The sequence below is a fragment of the Terrapene carolina genome, unplaced genomic scaffold (assembly GCF_002925995.2).
Source record: "Terrapene carolina triunguis isolate 2854851 unplaced genomic scaffold, T_m_triunguis-2.0 Scaffold32862, whole genome shotgun sequence".
NCBI lineage: Eukaryota > Metazoa > Chordata > Testudines > Emydidae > Terrapene > Terrapene triunguis.
In genome coordinates this window covers 201,055-213,530 of record NW_020697213.1, presented here as the reverse complement: position 1 = coordinate 213,530, position 12,476 = coordinate 201,055, and the positions used below count along the sequence as shown (strand labels likewise).

Sequence of the window (12,476 nt, the reverse complement as noted above, 5' to 3'; positions counted from 1 at the left end):
ATGGATTCCAGCATCTAATTTAGGCTGGAGGTCTTAAGGGACAGGGATCGCGTCTCCTCCTACACCTGCACAGAGCCTGGCTCAATGGGTTTCCAGTCCCGGGAGCGACCAGTGAGTGTTGCTGTCCCCATTAAACATGGTGAGAAGAGTTCCTTTCCAGGCTCAGTTCTGGGATCAGCCCATGAACCAGCCCTGCTGCTGGTGGTCAGTGCCGCAGGAGGCGCCCCAGCACCTAGAGCAATAAAGCCACTGCCGACCGCGAGCCTGGGGCCGACGATTCCCAAAAACGGGGAGAGATTGGTGTAACGCGCCAGGAAGTGGGGCCTGGGGTCTCTGCTGGGTCGGATGGGGATGAGAGACGCCCCAGGAGGGCTGATGGGCCCATCCCTCCAGCACACATCCCTGCTTTGGAACCTGACTTTAGAGCCATCTCAGTTGCTAGGAAAGCAGGGAGCCCAACAGGGCAGAGGAGATTCGACAGCACAGGCCTACAGAACAGCAGGGGTTTATTATTACGAGTGTCCCCAGGGAAGCAACAGTACAAAGAGTCTCCATGGGCAGAGCACCCAGCTCCGCTCTTAGGTGCCAAACTTCTTCTGTTGGACAGGTGGGGGCAGCTGTGTCTTGATGTCCATCAGGGGCCGCTCCACCACCACCAGGGAGCCCTCCTCCAGCAGGTCCACAAACAGCAGGGGCTGCAGGGCAGGAAGAGGGCGACAAGATTAAAGCTCTTCTCGGAACAGCATAAGCAGCTCTGACAAGTGCATCCAGGAGCCTCTGCAGTAACACGAATCAACTCTCCAGCAGCCTTGCCAGACCAGTTCCTAGCCACAGGGCCCAGGAACAGGAGCAGCGAGCCCCTGTGCAGTCGTCAGCCTAAGATCCTCTGAAACCCTGCAGTTCCCTACACCAGGCAGCCCCATAACCTCAAATCAAGTCCTCTCAACCCACTGCTTTATAAGGTCAATGGGATGGGCACATACTGCTCCGTAGTGACCAGCCTCCAGCAAGGCAGCTCTGGCTTGGTTCAAGAGGTCTGTGCGACAGAGCAGGCAGAAGGGACGCTGCTTCATAGAAATGCACACCCAGCAGCTGGTAAGCGAGCCTGGGAGATCACAGAGGTCTGCCCTGCTGGGGAGGAGCTGAAAGAGGAGCAATACCACCCCCCTAACCCTCCCAAGCATGAGAGACTTCAGGTCAGAAACACCTGGGCACAAGAGCTGTCCCAGGCCCTCTCAGCAGGACTCCGGGCCTCTCCAGGAGGCACCCAGGCAGGCCGAAGAATTGGTCTGGATCAGCTGCACGTGGGGGTGGCTGCTCAGAGTTAAGCCACACGCTTGTCAGAACATCTAACAGAAGCAGCTCCAAACACAGCACCAGACCCTGGGGCAGTTGAGCATCTGCCACTACTGCCCAAGACCCTGCAGGAGGGAGGGAGGGAGGGACAGGCATGGAGTGTGAGTTACACCCGACTCCCGTGGCTGGCAGCACGTTTGGAGCATTTGTGTTTTATACGAAGGACCAGAGAGTGTGCGCGCGCGCAGGGGGCGCTGTCCCATCAGGATCACATCCCCTGTGAGAACTGACTGATCCTGGGGGGAGTTCAGGGGCTAGACAGGCGCAGTCCTCCTCCAGCAACAGATCCCAGATCTCCCTCCACTGACTGACAGGGAATAGGTGTATCCAGCCTGCTCCAGCCTCCATGTGTCAGCCAGCTGGAGCAGCCGTGACTCCCACCCCAAAACCCATGGGCATCAAGTTCAGCTCTCTGGCACCACCCTGCTGTTTCCAGAGCCGTCCAGCTAGCAGGGCACCCAGGGGCTGATCTTGCTACCCTGGAATCTCAGCGCTGGCATTAGTCCCCAGGGAGTAAACATCCCACTAGGGAAGAGCTGCAGCGCAGCACCTCCCAGCACACGTGTGTGAACTTCAGCACAAGGAAAAGCTCTCCTGGCTCCCGTACCCGGCTGCAGGGGTGAGCTGTGGGCCCAGCAGGCAGCCGCCCATCCCTCCCCAGAGGCGGCCCTCACATTAGCACACTCACCTGGTACTTTTTGCAGATCTTGAAGGCGTGAGCATGGCCCCGCCTGGCCTTCTCTGAGAGTTGCTTCAAGCTAGTCTGATTCATCAGCGGGGTTGCATCGTCGGGGAGAGGCTGGGGAGAAAGCCCACAGTGTGTGTCTCAGTACCCTCCACAGAGCCCCCCATCCCTGTTTGGTCCATTCCTCCCGCTGCTCCCACCCAACAAAGGATCCTCTCGGGGGGGGGGGGGGGGTTTGCTTTGGTGGGACAGGCCAAGCACACGTGCACAGCCATTCTATCGAGATCAAAGCCCCTTGGGGAGCTGTCCGTTGGCACAGGCTATGCTAAAGAGAGGCCGCAAACGGGGAGCGCTCCCCATCCTGCACAGGACAGGACAAGCCCCTGTATTGTGCTGGTGCACACTCAGCACACTACTCCCCAACCTGCTGCAGCCCCTCCCAAACCAACTGACACACTAACATCCCGGGCTAAGGCACCAGGCCCATGTGACAGCCCCATGCCAGCCAGGGGTGTGACCTGCCACCCTAAGGCCGAGCACCACCAGCGGCTACAAGAGCCACTTCAGAAGGTATCAGGAAATCCCATGGGGGGGACACACTCCACATACTCCCCTGCACTCGACCCTGCCCCGCTCCCCTTCCCAGACTCAGCCATTGCTAACAAGGCAGCTTGTGCAAGTCACAGGAGCTGCCGCGCAGCTATATACCCAGGGGGATGCCCATCGCCTTGCGCTCCAGGGAACGTCCCTTGATCAGACACCCAGGGGGGCAAGGCCCTAACTGGCAGAACAGCTTTCCCTGCTCGCCCCACCTTGTACCACAAGCTGCTTCACCGAAGTGACCCAGGGCCAGGGCTCACCAGTGACTTGTCGAGGATGCAGAACATGTGTGTGTCATGGAGGAGGATGTGTGCTGGCTGCTTGGGGTTAAAGGTGATATGGGTGATGGGCATGTCCCGCTCCAGCCAACCCTTATGCAGCCCGTGCTGCTGCACCTTCCTGCTCCACGTGGTGTATTCTCTGTCAGGGATGCTGAACTCAAACACCTGCAGAGCACAGGGGAGGGGCGGGGCGGGAAGAAGCAGGATTACAGCCCCAGACACAGACGGACATACCCCTGGCCAAGTCCCTCCTCCACCCTTCCCCTGAAGGCCAGATGAGCAGTCAGGAACCGCCGGGCTGCTCCACCACCCCACAGCCCGGGCTGACCTGACCCAGCCTCCCCGCTAGGACTGAGGAGACTGGTGGCCTGTCCCGGCCACTCCAGCCCCAAACCACTCAGCTGGCAGCGAGAAGGATGGTGCCCACAATGGGAAGAGTTCCCTGTCACGGGACTGACATCAGACATTGCCAACTTCACACCCGGGCTGTGGCTGGTAAATACCAACGTCCCTAAACTGGAACTCCAGCGACTGCAACAGTGACCCACAAACCAGTCTAAGGGGTGCATTCATTCCTGAGAGCCTGGACGCAAGGAACCAACTCTGAGGGCAGGCACGGCGCCCTGGCGGGATGGAGTCCGTATTGCCCAAGCACAGGCAGTTAACGGGAAGCGGAGCAGCAGGTGAGACCGGGAAGCCTGTGCAGGAGACGAGACCCAGGAGACAGCTCCTTACCTGCTGGTCCGAGTGGGTGATGACGAGGTTATTGGTCACGGGGTGAATGGCCAGGGCAGTCACCGCGCAGTTGTACGCAGGCACCGTGCAGTGGGGCTGAGAAGAGAAGACAGGGTGAGATACGGACGTCCACGGGACCGAAATGCCAGGCTCGCAGTGTCCAAACAGTCCGAGCTGCAATGGACACCGGATCGCAGCAGACACTCCCAGGATTCTGCCCTCTGGAAGGCAGTGATGCAGCTAGAAAGCCCCAAAGAGCCCATGCACCAAGTCGGCTGGTCTCCCGGCTACGGCCAACCCCCAGAACACATGCAGGTTCACCCCTCCCACCAAAGGAGGCACCCTTCACACCGCTCTCACCTTGAAGTGTCTCAGGCTGTAGATGTTGATCTCCCAGTCCCCACCAGCGGCAGCCAGCCAGTCCCCGTCCGCGCTCGCTGCCAGCAGGTACACAGCCTCGGCGCTTCCTGCAGGAGAGTCAGAGCGGCCACACTGCTCAGCACCAGTCGTTTCCTCTCTAGCCCCATGGAGGTGCAGGGCACTTGAAGGCACCCCAAATCCAGCCCCGGCCCAAAGCCATAGGGGATCGCTGCCCCCCACCAGGCTCTTCCTAGGGGTGCATACACCTAGTCATAGTGACCTCGGCAGAGGTCACATCAGGGCACTGGGGGCAGATGGGTGAGCAAACCCGACAGAGTCCGAGGGAGTGTGGACGAGACACGCTCCATTTCAGGAGCAAGGGGGAGCAGCTCCAGGGCACTCTGGGCATCTCAAATGGGGGGGTAGGCGTTCATAGGCTGCCCCAGGGGAAAAAATGCCCCCCACCAGCAAAGCCCCAGGGAAGGCAGTGGGGCTGGAATGGCTCAGCCCAGGGCTAGCCTCCCCTACTGCCCCAGGCACAGGTTTGGGGAGGGCTGGGGATCCTTTGAAATTTGCTCCCACCTGCAGCCACACAGGAGCTGCAGGGAGCGCATACCTGAGTTTGGGCGGAGGGTCTGCAGGTGCCCGCAGCCCCCCGGCTCCAGGAGCTTGAGGACATGAACGGCACCCTGATCTGAGGCCACGAACAGACGGGTGGAGTCGGCGGAGCACAGGAGCTGGTGGGCTGAGCACAGCAGCTTGGGCACCTTGGAGACCTTGGAGAGGGCAGGAGAGCGGAGTCAGCGCTCACTTCCTACATGCAGATGGCAAGGCACGCCCACTGCTCAGGGCTCCATGGCCCTCCAGCTGGCTACAAGGGGGCACTGGACCGAGGTCCTTCCCTTCCCATCGCGGTCTCCCCTCCCCCACTACATTACACAACTCGCAATCCCACAGAACCCATTCTAATGCCGCCCCATCATTGTGACATCAACAACGGCCAGTCAGGGCAGGAACAAGCCCCCACGCCCAGGTTTAGCCCCCGACAGCGGGGCCTGTACTCACCCTCTTGACGCTGACGCTGCCGTTCTCCAAGTGCACTCTGTGCAGATGAAGCCTGGAGGCCGTGGAATAGGCGATCCAGCTGCCACACAGCGAGATGCAGCTGCAACAGATGTGCTCCGGGCCCTGGGAACCACACAGAGTGCTGAGGCGCGTTGTGGCCAGCAGCCACCCTCTGTATTAGCCCCAAAGGTACCTGCACCCCACACGCAGACGGGTGCCCTCATTTAACGGTTGGGAACAGCTGCCAGCAGAACTGCACTGCGGAGGTCAGAGGGGCTCTCCCCACGGGAAGGAGTCCCATAACAGCCATGCTTTCCCGCACACATCCTGGGGAGTGTGGGGTGCGTCTGCCCTTCACTGTGGGACTGTCACATGCTGGGTCCCTCTGGGACCAGGACTCTCAGTAACCAGACAAATCAGCTGCAGCTCGTCCCAGCAAGAGGGCGGAGGTAGGGCTGGTCAGAGAGCGAGAGCTGCCCGTGGGATGGCAGGGCCTGCCTTCCCCACCACCCGGTCTCCCCTTGCTGTCAGAGCCCGATGCTCTGTGCAGAGCGTTCCAGCCCCCAACCTGCCCCCTGCGGCTGAGCCGTGGGCACAGCAGGAAACTCATTTCCGCACCTCAGCACTGCAGCCCCCAGCGAGCCTGCGGCAGCCGGGGCAACCCACTCTGCGCCCTCTAGCTCCCGTACCCAGGGGGGCTCGACAGCAGACACGGCCGCGAGGGAGCGCAGTGCAGCAGGACTCAGAGAACGGGCCGGTAGCACAGTGCTCCTGCCTCACAGCACCCGCAAGCGACTTGGAAGTGCCCTGGGCCGGGGAGGCCACAGATCGGGCAAGGCTCGCTCAGTGGCCAAGCCGCACTGTTACTCTCTCTGACTCTCCTGTAACCCTCACGCCACCCCAGGCGCCCCAGCACACAGGGATCTGGCCAGGCAGGCACAGCACATGTGAAAACTTATAGCTGGGGACAGCAGGGGCCTAGGCCAGGCCCAGCCACCAGGGCAATGGGGAGGTGGCACCCCACCTGGAGAAGCTGCTCAGCCTTACCTTGCTCTTCAGCTGCAGCAAGTGCTCAGGGGCACGGGAAACTGGCAGGATATCACCATCCTTCCCTGGGAGAAGAACCAAGAGCACTTAGTGCCGACACTGCTTGAGGAGCTCAGCACAACTCAGGTCACTACCGACCCCCCCACGGCACAGACGGGGAGAGACTTGCTGATGATCCGTCCTGGCCTGAACCCACAAGATGCTGGGAACCGTAGCAGGAGTGGGGAGCTTTGCCCATAGAGGTGCCCACCCCATGGCTCAGCTCTGCCACACTGAACTCTACTGAACCATTCCCAGCACTTGTGCCAACCCCCCGTGACACACGCTGGCACACCAGGGATTTGGTGTGTCGCGTGACATTGAGTACAGTGGTTTTATGTGGGCAGCACATGATTTCTGCTCGGCCATGTGCAAGCAAGAGAGGAGAATGGCACCAGCCCCCCAGCCTGTGCCCAGAGCGGGGAACGCTTCCTAGCCTCAATTGTCAGGATGCTACCCAGGCCCCTGCACGTGGCTGAAACAGCCGATTAACAGGCAAGAAGTTACGCTGGAGCCAATCCATTCAGGCCCCTCCCAGGCTCTGGAAGTCCCAGCGGGGCCAAGGCAGGGGCTCTTTGACCCTCCAGTCACAAAACTACATCTCGACTTCCTAGGCCAAGAGCACTCTCTTTTTGGAACCTTTTTCAGGCTGGACTCAGCTGCTGGAGACTGACACACTCCAGAGACACAGGCAGTGGTGGGCACTTCCTGTGGGCCATGCTGGCAAGGCACAGCCATCGCTGCCCTCTCTGCCAAGGCTGCCAAGAGGGGGCCGGTTAGAGACCGCAGGGGAGGAGGGGGTTGGTGACGTTGACACTCGCCCCTAGGAATTGCACTGGACTCGTTTCATGGATTTGCTAGAAATTCCCTTTCGGGCACTTCACTCTGCCAGATCCCAAGGACAGATTTGGTTTTCAATCAGCGCTTGGGAGCCCTCATGTGGTCTTACCTGCGGAATTGGTGGCTCCGAGTCTCCAGAGCTCCAGGTGTTGGGGGAACTGGAAGAGGAGGAGCCCGGCCTTCTTAGCGCACGAGACGAGGCGTCGCTGCAACCAACCAACAGTCAGACAGTTACGAGGCCCCCAGGTAACGGGGCAGGGCGAGGCAAGCCAGGCCAGAGGCCGGACAGCCCAGCACGCACAGCTCCTATTTGTGGGTGCAGAACCCCCAGGGCGATGGGCACCCACAGGATCGGTGCATGGCACGTGGGAAGCCGGCCAGGCCCCTCTTGAGCTCCAGACACTCAGCACATTCTGATGCCCATTCTCCCCAGCAGGTCGGCAAGCGGCACGGGCCATCCCCAGCGATGGGACTCCCCAGCCAGCACAGCACCCCATTGGAACCAGGCAGGGCGAAGAGGGACCAGGCTGCCAGTCCAACAGGGAAGGGCCGGCTCTGGAGCAATCCCAAGAGCAGGAGTGACACAGGCCTGCATTTCTGGGGACCTCAAAGCAAACGGGAGTCAGTGGCTCCGGCAAGGGACTTGGTGAGCGGGGCTACCGAGGCAGAGCTCACGGGGCGCGGCACTTACATGGGGGAAGGTGAATTTCCGGAGGGCAGCATCATAGCCCTTTCCATGCACCTTCTCCATGAGTGGGCGGATCACCAGCTGGGCATCCAGGCCTGAAAGAGGAGGAGACACCCAGATGGCTAAACTGTGCTGAGCCAAGCCCAGAAGCGATCAGAGCCCCCCTTCTAGGCTGGTGCAGTTTCCTCACCCCGTACCTCCAGAGATGAGTGCTGTCGCGCTGTGTGCCACGGCCCGCACGTCATGGGTGTGATGCTGGAACGGCTTCGTCCGCACCCACTTGCTCTCAGCACTGCCCCACTTCACCGGCAGCAGCTGGAACTGGTACACCGCCCCCTCCGAAGTGCCCACCACGATGCTGTCTTCCTCCTGGGGGGGGGGGGGGAGAAACCAAACAGCCATGGCTCGCCGTGCCCACAGTGAAGGACTGGGCAGTGCCAAGGGAAGGGAAGGGATGTGAACCCCCATCGCACTAGGTGCTGGACAGAGCCCAACAGCTCCTTCCACCCGGGCCCAAGAGCGTGGGAGATGGGCGAGCTCCCAGCCAGTGCAGCATCCACCCCAGCAGGCTGCAGTGCCCTTTAACCAGGTGGGGATGGCTCCTGGCCAAGCTGCTCTGGGTCAGCCAGTGTCACAGAAGATGCTGCAGATAAGGGGGGAGATCCCAGATTACTAGCATCCCTGCGCAGAGCCCACATGGTCACCATCCCTCTGCCCAGCCTACGCACGGGGCCTCCCAGGAGCTGCCAGGCCCCTCCTACCTCAGACACAGCGAGACACAGCACAGCCGAGCTGCTGACTGGGTGGGTCTCCAGGAGGGTTCCTTTCTCCGCGTCCCAGAACTGCACCTTCCCCACCGAATCGGAGCTGACGATGGTGCCGTCGGACAGGAATGCCACGCTCCACACCACGCACTCACGGCTGTACAGCCCCTGCAGGCGCCGGTCCACCAGGATCCGCTGGATAGCATGGCCTGTGAAACAGAAAACCCCAGATAGCAGCGGAGAGGGGCGCTGGGGAGCTTACAGCTCAGGGTGGGGGCAGGGTGCGTGAGCTGGGCCCCTCGCTAACATGACAGATATGCCAGGCTCCGAGCCTCTCTCCTCCATGGCGATCTGCTCAGAAGCCCCATTCAGCTGCACCAGGAATGCCGGGTACCTGGACCAGCAACCCCACCTGGCCTGGAGTCCGCAGGGCACAGCTGGCTCCGTCTGGTGCAGTTGAACTCTGCTGGGGGAAGGGAGTGAGCAGCCGGGCCGCAGGAATGGGAGGGCGAGCACACGGCCCACGTGGACAAGAGGTGCTCAGGGGACATCCCACCAGCACATCCAGCACTCAGGGGCATCTGGACGCTAACGCTCCCCACTACGACTCTGCTGGGCGCTTCTAGTCACCTGATTTGACGTCAAAGACTCGGAGAAGGTCGATGGAGCCAACAGCAATGCGGGTCCCGGAAGGATGCCAGGAGAGGGACATGACACGCCCTGGAGAATTACACAGCAGGGAAGGAGACCTCACATGAGCCAACCCATACCAATGCCCCTCACCCCCAACCTTCAGTGCAAGCCTGCACTCAGCAATTGCCTTGCAGTGCCATGGGGCAGAATCCCCAGCCTTGGGTGGCAGAAATAGAAGGTGCTGTGCCTTCCCAATAGGGGCGAGGGTACAGGGCTGGGACAGGCTAAGCTAGAGGACAGTTCAGAAGCAGGGCCAGCTGGATCCATGGGAGGCTGACACGTTTCTCTCAGAGAGGTGCGCACCAGCCTCCCCGTCACCACACTCACACCCTGGACTCCTGAGTGACCACACTGTCTCTTCTAACTGCCCTCTGCCCACAAGACCCCATCCATGGCCACCTGACTGGGGAAGAGGCCAGGCTGTGACTCCCGCTGCTCAGTGTGGGGCCTCTGGAGGGCTCCCTGGTGGCAGTGGGTCCCACCTGAAGCAGATTCAACTCATCTTAGTTGCTTCTTCGGAATGGAGAACACAAGTCCCAGGGCAGGCATGGCAGGCTTCAGAGAGAGCTGCGGAGGACCAGGCTTGGGGCATTTAAAGGGAGCGGGAAGTAGATTCTGTAGTCTCCCCTTCATCACTCCCCCCAACCACAGCTTTTCCCATCAGCCTCTGCCATGCTCTGCCCCCATCGAATCTACCTTTCTGCCGGTCCAGGCTCCTCTCAAACTGGATTTTATCAGGCAAGACTTGGAAAAGCTTCACTGACCCGTCCTCACAGCCAACCTATGGAGGGCAGGCGAGCGAGGAGACAACACGAGAGAGAGATGATTAAAGCCCTTATTTGGCTCACGTCCCACCTGTCTGCTGCCAAGGGCAGGTAATGACGGGCTCCCCAATTGCCTGAACATGGAAGCTCAGAAGCACAGTCAGTTCTAGCTCCCAGCACAATAGAGTGCTTGGCACAGCGACCCAGCAAGGCCAGGACGGCTCCGCACTGCCAGCCCGGCCTGCCCCACTGTTTGGTGAGGAGTATTGCTTAGCACACAGAACTCCTCTACCTCCATCTCCACAAGGGGAAGAGATTTTACCACAACTCTGCTTCCTGCTGGTCAGAGATTTACATTCAGCCCCTTCTGCGCTCTGGAAGGGCCCTGTGCTGAAGTAGTTCTGAGAACAAATTGCCCTTGGGCCTCGTGGGCACATCTCACCACCACTCAACTATGATGCCACCCACCCGGCTCTCTATGCCCACCCCCTTCCCCGATGCACTGCTCACAGCCCATCAGCTACCAGCAGCGGGGGGGGGAGCGGAGCCTCACAGTCCCTACCCCACACTGCGATCTGTGGTAGTGGGAAGGGGCTCTGCACACCCACCCACGGCAGGGGGAAGAAGATTCTGCAGTCCCCACTCCATCACTCCCCGGAACCAACATGTACGATTCTCCCCCTCCCCAATCTCAGCACTGTCTGCGGCTTGCACCAAGCAGTCCCATTGCCCGGCACAGACCCAGTCCATCATGCCTTGTGAGGCTGGACAGCAGTGAAGCCACTGAAGACAATCCGAGTATGCACCTGGCTTTCAGAACACCAGGGAGCTTGCTAGTTGGGAGCAGCAGCAAGGGAGGCAGACCTCATCTGCTCCATAGGCCAGCAGGAGCCAGAAGTGACATCCTGGCCCAATGGCAGAACCAAGCTACAGAGCTGGCAGGCTTCCCTGGGATCTTCCAGCCAGAGGTACTCACTGCCAGCTGAGTGCCACTGGGATCAGCCGCCATGCTCCAGATGGGGCCCCCAAAGCCATCCAGGGAGTACTTGACCCGCAGCTTCTCTAAATCATACTCGCTGATGTCTCCGCCCAGGCCTGCTCCGAAGAGCCGATCCCCGGCTGCCCAGCATAGCGCCTCTGTGGATCTCGTCTCATGGCCTGGGATACCCTGAAAAGATGCACAGATGAATCCCACCATCCCGCTTCCCCTGGAAGCGACCCGGGCTCAGACAGCCCAGGTCTGAGCACCATATAAGGACAAAGTCTCATTTTGTGTCCCCCATCCTCTGCTCCTATGGAATTCCCCTACCTCAATCCCCAATGGGAGGGCCAGGGCTGAGAACGCCCCCAGTCAGTGCTCCCTATACACCAGCTAGTAGAGGTTAGTCACTCCCAGGCAGCCAGTACAGCTGTACCCTTCCCTATAGCGCTGCCTGCTGGGACGGGCCCCAAGCTCCTCCACTAGCCCCCAACGCGTGGCCAGATCAGCGAAGCCACTGGGCCCCAGGCGAGCACGTAGGGCTGAACCAGCCCTGGAACACTGTCCTGAGCAGCTCCCCGGCCCCCCCTCGGGCACATTCCTGACTCCTCCATTACCCCAGGGTTTTGGGGGGTCAGGAATGTTCCATTCCCATCCCTGTATGAAGTCTCGCCCACTGGGGGGGGGGGTGCTTGGTTAGGGGGAGAGACCCCCGTGCCATAGCGAGCGAGAAGCTGAAGCACAACAAAGCCAATGACACTCCCCGCTGCTCAGCACTGTGTGCTACACACGAGGCAACGGTGACAGCTGCCTGCTCAGGGTGCCCCGGGGCCCAGACTGCGGGGGGCCGGCGTCCTGCTCTGGGGGGGGGTTAGGACCTTCTCCCGGCCCCACGCACGCCCCAGTGGGCGCTGAGGCTCCAGCTAGGGCTCCCCCCCCCCGGTTCTCTCCCCAAGGCACAGGCTGGAGTCGCGCCGGGACGGCAGCTCTGGGTGGGGGCTGCCCATGGGCTCAGCGGAGGCGGGACCCCCCCCGGCTCCGGGCGGCCCGTTACCTTTTCCTGGAAGTAGTTGGCAGCGAAGTTGTAGACCTCGAGGGCGCCGTCCGTGCGGGCCAGGGCGAGGCGGGCGGAGCGGGGGCTGTGAGCCACGCAGCGGATCCCCGCGGGCACGTAGGCGAAGAACCGCACCCGGTGCACCTGGAACTCCCCCATCCCGCCCCAGCGGGTCGGGGTCCCGTCTGCTCCCCCCGTGCGGCCCCCGGCTCCCGCACCGAGCCCGGCCCGGCCCGGCCCGACCCTGCGCCCCGGGTGGCGCCGCGCAGGCGGCGGGGGAAGGAGAGGTTCTCCCGGCCGGCCCGGGTCACGCCGCCCGCAGCCCCGGCTCGCTCCGCTCCGCCTCCTCCAGCTCCTCCCCACGTGCGCGCCCTGCAACCCGGAACCGGAAGCGAGGGGAAGGGTCTGGCCGGGCGGAAGTGCGCAGCGGCGGGAGGTTCGGTTGTTGCCGGGAGACCAGGCAGCCCCTGCTCCCGCGCCAGGGCCTGCTGCGTCGACGGCCCCTCCTGCAGGTCGGCACCAGGGA

The 12,476-nt window shown here is 61.6% G+C and overlaps 2 protein-coding genes across 2 annotated transcripts in view; one reads left to right on the top strand and one right to left on the bottom strand.

Moving 5' to 3' along the window:
• Window positions 1-489: 489 nt before the first annotated feature.
• On the bottom strand, window positions 490-12,128 carry LOC112118517 (U3 small nucleolar RNA-associated protein 4 homolog). Its single transcript, XM_026663186.1, has 16 exons — window positions 11,951-12,128; window positions 10,894-11,085; window positions 9,850-9,934; window positions 9,091-9,180; window positions 8,458-8,669; window positions 7,894-8,065; window positions 7,700-7,791; window positions 7,118-7,214; window positions 6,130-6,194; window positions 5,083-5,205; window positions 4,634-4,793; window positions 4,018-4,124; window positions 3,658-3,753; window positions 2,902-3,087; window positions 2,045-2,155; window positions 490-695 (listed from the first exon to the last, which is right to left on the bottom strand). Exons 1-16 carry the CDS (start codon window positions 12,107-12,109, stop codon window positions 579-581), a joined length of 2,064 nt encoding a protein of 687 aa, XP_026518971.1. The 5' UTR covers window positions 12,110-12,128; the 3' UTR covers window positions 490-578.
• Window positions 12,129-12,368: 240 nt separating this feature from the next.
• Window positions 12,369-12,476, top strand: part of LOC113409378 (chromosome transmission fidelity protein 8 homolog) — a 2,839-nt gene continuing 2,731 nt past the window's right edge. Inside the window, exon 1 of the mRNA XM_026663210.1 lies at window positions 12,369-12,462. The gene's annotated coding sequence lies outside the window, so the exon portion shown is untranslated. The remainder of the gene's footprint in view (window positions 12,463-12,476) is intronic.

What these genes read in the sequence shown, in the direction of transcription:
- LOC112118517 (XM_026663186.1), bottom strand. Translation starts at nt 12,109, where the DNA reads ATGGGGGAGTTCCAGGTGCACCGGGTGCGGTTCTTCGCCTACGTGCCC. An exon ending in GGAAATTCACCTTCCCCCAT is followed by an intron (nt 7,215 to 7,699) that starts GTAAGTGCCGCG and finishes GGTTGGTTGCAG; the next exon opens with CGACGCCTCGTCTCGTGCGC. An exon ending in AGATCTGCAAAAAGTACCAG is followed by an intron (nt 696 to 2,044) that starts GTGAGTGTGCTA and finishes CCTGCCCTGCAG; the next exon opens with CCCCTGCTGTTTGTGGACCT.